The sequence below is a fragment of the Cupressus sempervirens genome, chromosome 1 (assembly GCF_028749045.1).
Source record: "Cupressus sempervirens isolate cs-2001-9-10 chromosome 1, ASM2874904v1, whole genome shotgun sequence".
In the NCBI taxonomy this organism is placed as follows: domain Eukaryota; kingdom Viridiplantae; phylum Streptophyta; class Pinopsida; order Cupressales; family Cupressaceae; genus Cupressus; species Cupressus sempervirens.
In genome coordinates this window covers 762822779-762828411 of record NC_143118.1, presented here as the reverse complement: position 1 = coordinate 762828411, position 5633 = coordinate 762822779, and the positions used below count along the sequence as shown (strand labels likewise).

At 37.5% G+C, this 5633-nt stretch overlaps 1 protein-coding gene across 1 annotated transcript; it reads left to right on the top strand.

Moving 5' to 3' along the window:
• Positions 1-4172: 4172 nt before the first annotated feature.
• On the top strand, positions 4173-5375 carry LOC149580133 (uncharacterized). The gene is made up of 3 exons (XM_089803498.1): positions 4173-4218; positions 4429-4856; positions 5100-5375. The coding sequence occupies exons 1-3, from the start codon at positions 4173-4175 to the stop codon at positions 5373-5375; spliced, it is 750 nt and encodes a 249-aa protein (XP_089659624.1).
• The last annotated feature ends 258 nt before the right edge of the window (positions 5376-5633 follow it).

Genomic DNA, 5633 nt, shown 5'->3' with positions numbered 1-5633 from the left:
TATATGAGAGAGTTAAGCAAAATTGGAATTTTAGTATGGCTACTAAAAGGTAGATAAGAGAGATAACTCTAGCTCAAGTTATGCCTAATCTAGACAAGAAGAAAATTTCCAAATCTATAGAGACATATAAAGGGATATGTACTCCAAAATACAAAGCTTTTTCATCTTCTAAAGAAGCAAATTGAAGAGGTGGTAAACCAAAGTACACTACTTTGGAAATAAATTTATGATTTACCCACGTAAGCTATAGAAGAGAAAGAAAATATAGTGGGAGACAAGGCTCAGTTAGTGGAAAAGAAAGGTGAGACAACAAAATTTGTGTAGGATAAGGAAGAACTAGCCAAGGATGAAATAAAGGATGACATGCAATAGGACACAAATGTTAATTTTCCTAACATCAGTACTCCACAAGAAGAGAAAAAAAGTCAACAAGACTCTGTAACCATTGAGGAAATTCCTACTAATTCTACATTGAATGTAAATCCACTGAGTGAAGATGATATAATGAAATTGCGGCAAGAATCCACCAATACAACAATTCTGTGCATTAATCCTATCTTGGTGAGGATTGATGAATTTGCAAAGGCACCCATAGAGACACAATAGAAAGACACATCTATTGTGCCCCTACTTATTGTAGAGGCAAACGAGATAGAGTCAAATGAACAAAAAATATCACAGAATAAAGTTTTGGAGAGGAAAGATGAGCTTAACAATGCACTACCTTCAATGAAAACATTTTCCATTGAGATGAAAGAGAAAGAGGTAGATACACTAGCTATATCACTTCCTATTTTACAAAGCTCAAGTATACCAACACTTTTGGTAATTGAGAAGGAAGGAAATGAAGAGAATAAGGGTAAGAAAGCTAGTCCTATACCCACCTCACAAAAGCCTGTTGAAAACTAGAAAGAGGATGATCAAGTAGAAGATGATAATAAAACTACTAAGATTGAGGAGCAAGTAGCAATTTAGACACTAGTCACTTTTCTAGTCATTTAAACTCCTTCTAGTAGCTAGAATCTTCAGATATAGAGTACTTAGGCCACACCATTGCAGATATCAATGCCAAGTACAAGCACACCAAAGAGTGTTGAAACTACATCATTGGAGGGTGTGAGTTTAGATGAGGTGATTTTTGTAGTACCTCTCCTATTTGAATGTTTTTAAGTCATCCTAATGGATGAAACCTTGATGATATTTCTTGGTGAGTGATCATGATTGGGACTATGAGTGGTCTACACCCTTGAGATGATTGGATTTATGTTACTATATTAGTTGCTTTGATTATGCTTATGGCTGATTCTAAGATTATGAAGTGTTAGATGGTTCACTGAGGTTTGTGCTAGTGGTTACCAGGATCGATGTGGTATCATAATGTTGAGTTCGTGATTACCCTAAGATGGGTGCATAGATTGTACTATGTACTATTACCCTGCTACATTGGACTAGGTTCCTATAGCAATGGTTAGTCATGTTTATGACTATGTTTGCTTATGTATTTTAAGTGCCTTTTCGTGTTGTGTAATAAACTATTATTAAATACTTAAATGATTAGAAATAGATTGTCCATGTTGGATTCAATGGTTATGTGTGGTGGATATTTACCTTGTTATATTTTGATCCAAGAGATACTTGTTACACATGTTATGTTTTATGTTTGAGATGACCTGAGGGTCAAATGTTATACTCTAATTTCAGTATCATAGATGTTAGACTACTATGATTTTTAGTTGATCATATTTTCATGATGATGTCATTTTGAGATGATAGTATGTTTTATGATGATATTTGGTTATTCAGTATTTGGACATATCTCTGATTATGTTATGTGATGGATTAATGCTATGGTTATTTACTTCATTCTTGCTTCATTATGTTATATAGGAATGTGAGTGATGTAAATAAATTATTTCAATATAATTGAATAAATGTTTAAATTAGGTGATCTAATGCATTTATTACTTTGTCTAAGTTATTATATTCAATTATACTTGATCATATATTGTATGTGTAGGATTTATATCCCTGGTAGTGGCACATGGAGTTAGTGATTCAACTATTCATATTTTACCAATGTTATCCCTATAAGGTCAATGTATCTAATTTAAATTTTTTAATTAACCTTTTCAATGATTTAATAAATTTGGACTCATTTGCATTATATGACTAGACCTATGAATGTATCTATGCATTTAGAGGTTTGCATTGTTGCAAAAGTTGTTAAGGTAATTTCTATATTTTTGGGTTTTTAGGCTTTACTTAATTGATATTTAATTTCTATCAATTTTTCCATAGATGAATTCCAATTACTTGGAATAGCCTAATATTGTTTGGGTTGATTTAGGATTTAACTAGGTTGGTTGGTTATTTTCCCTAATTGATTATTCACTCAAAAGGTGAATAAGTATCCAAAAAGGAATTTAATTCCTCACTTGTCACTTTTGAATTAGAAAGTTTGAGAGTAAAACCCAAAATCCTCTTCATGAGGAATTACTATTCTATTCATTATGGAAGCTATGAGTGTGGGATCATCCCAAGATTGATCTTATTGGATCCAGCTCAGGGAGACCTTAGATTGCCATGATTTTTGGCTACTTCTATAGGATTTTTATTTTATGGTTCAGATTCCCATTTTTCCCTTTTGGTTGAGAGGTAGGGCTTTCCCATTTTATTTTCTTAGCTCCATCTCTACTTCTATTTTTGGTAATTATTTGTTAGGAAGTTGAGAACTAGTGCTCCCCTTCATTTTTATATGCTAGCTCTACCCAGTTGGGCGGGTATGAGCATTTCCCTATTTTTTGGGATGAGGGTTTGGGTTTTTGCACTATTATGTTGGTCATTTTTGCATAAAAACTCCAAACCAAAATTTTATTTTATATTTATGGCTTTCATTCCCTAAGACCAAATGGGTATTAATTTTGAAGTTTTTGAATTTTGAGATTTTTTGCCTTAGTTTGTGTGTTGCCTAGTTTTCTCAAATTTTCTTGGCATGATGTTGGTCATGGACTTGGATTATCCGTAGGATGTCATTCAAACCATTTTTGCACTTTTATGTTGTATTGGGATGTGTAGTACATCTATACTCCCAACTTTTTATTTGGTTGAGTGATTGTTTAACTGGTGTTATTGTTTCTTTTGGATCCTTGATATTTTGTGGATACTAGGATTTGTGTAGAATTCATACTCTCAGATTGAGGCTAGTTGAGTGAGTTCATGATGTTTGGTCTTGTTGCATCATTGGGATTTTTGTAGAATCCATACTCCTGGATTGAGGCTGATTGACTTAGTTTATGATGTATGGTTTTATTGTTCTTGGGATTTGTTTAGAATCTACCCTCCTGAGTTAGTTTTTTGTTCAGTGGTATTTTTTCTTTTTTTCTCATGCACTCCTTGTGTTATGATCTTCATGATGGTGGTGCACCACATACAAGTACATGTGTGTACATTTTTTGGGTGACTTGTGAGGCCTAATCTTCCATGGACTTGCTAGAAGTTATGATCATTTAAGGTTGGGTTGGGAATATGCATGCCTATGGGCACTCATCATTAGATGAGCATGGGGCTTCTATCTCACAACCTGGTGACTATTTCTCATTAGTTGGTAGAGAAATTTTTATATAAGTGACAATTAAATTAAAATACTAGGTGGTAATAAATATAAGATAATGAGAATAGTATATTGATGGAAGGTGGAGGTTGCGGGTGATGGGTTTCTGTGCGAGTTTAACAAGCTAGGGCTACCATGCCCTAGCTCTGTTCTGAACCTTTTGTGCATGCGTCTGCGAAGGAAGGTGTTCTAGTTGCCGTGAGGGTGGGTGCCTAGTCTTTTACACCATTTTTGTAGGTTGTTCTCTATTCTTGGGTCAGTCTGTGGGCTGTGAGGATGGTGGGGCACGTGACGCTTGGTTTGTGGTCCCCTATTATGTTTTCTCCAGGCCAGCGATAGAATGACGAGGGGTGAGCCATCAGGGATCTCACTTGACATTGTTTTGCATGATGCGGAGGACATGCATTCGCTAAATCAAGGGGTGAGGGTGTTTGATAATGCTCTTTTTTCTCAGAGTTCAGGAGTTATAGCATCAAATCCATCTAGCAGTTCCCAGATCACAAAGATTAACAGGTGCTTGGAGTGATGCAAAGAAAGACCTAAATTGGTAATCCCTTACGAGATGACTGCTGAGGATGTGGACTACTATTCAAAGCATTCACTGTACTGTAAATTTTTGGGTTTAAGAGTATCCCTTAAATTTCTAGAAAATTGGGCTCAGAGAGTCTAGGAGCCAGAGGGTGAAATGGATGTCACGTTGCTTGCAAACAACTTTTTCATGGTTACATCCACCTGCATGGTAGATCGTAGTAGGGTATTTGAGGGCAGGCCCTATTTTTACAACTAGGTTGGGCTATTTGTTAAGCCATGGCATGTAGGCTTTAACCCCTCTAAGGAGCTTCCAAATTGGGTCCCAGTGTGGGTTTGGCTACCCAGATTTCCAATAGAGTGTTGTCGGGAGGATGTTTTCCATATGCTCGCTTCGATGTTGGGGAAACTGGTTGGGTCCTCAACCCAAACCCTTGGGAAAAGGGTTATGACTTTTGCTCGAATCTATGTGGAGCTTGATTTGAGTAGACCATTTCCAAATGAAGTTGAATTGTGCGCGAGTTCACATTCTTGGGTGCAACAACTCGATTATGAGACCCTTCCCTTTCGGTGCCGACTTTGTCATGAATATGGCCACCTGCTGTGTAGGTGCCCGAAGGCCAAGCTGGTTGATCAGCAGCCTCTGCCCCCTCCTCATCACAATCTTGGGGTTGATAAAGGGAAGAAGCCAAATTTAGGAGAGAAAAAGGATGCTAAGGTCTTTGTACAGGTCAAGGCTCGCAACCATAATAGAGGTCAAAAGAGGACTTTGATGGAGAGACAAAAGGAGGATACCTTTAATAGATTTGAAGTCCTAGATGAGCTGGGGTAGCAAGAATTTATTCTGGGATCTAGTAGCTTGGCTCAATTGGTTGTGGAGCTTGATTAGGAGATTGTCTCTTTCGACCCTCCTCCTGCTCCACAGGTTGAATCTGCTATTTCTATGGTCACTGATGGGTAGGCAGGGGCTCAGGTGTCTCTAGGGTTAAATTTTGGTTGGGATCAAGAAGCAGGGGGCACAGCCCTTCCTACAAGGAGTGTAGTTTCAGATATGGATAAGCGTGGCAAGTCTTCTCCTCACTTGGGTATTCTTCAGAAGGATGGCAAGAAGGGGGTTTCTGAGAAAAGTGGTAAAAGTGGGTGTAAGAAGGACATAGAGAAGATTAAGATGATTGGTGAGAATCTGGTGGAGTCAGGAGCTGTCAAGACCTTGGATTCTCATTTCTTGGCTTCCTAGAAATGATCATATTTCATGGAATGCAAGGGGCTTGAACAACGGCCCTAGACAAAAAGTTGTTCGAGAATTGGTTAGAATTCATTCTCCTGATGTTCTTTTTCTTCAAGAGACCAAATTTTCTGTTGAGAGTATGATGAGTATAGCTCCTAAATTGTGGAAGAATGGTCAATGTCAATGCATTGGAGTGCAGGGATCTTTAGGGGGGGTAGCTTGCCTCTGGAACCCATGAAAGATCCAGCCTATGTGGTGGATATCCTT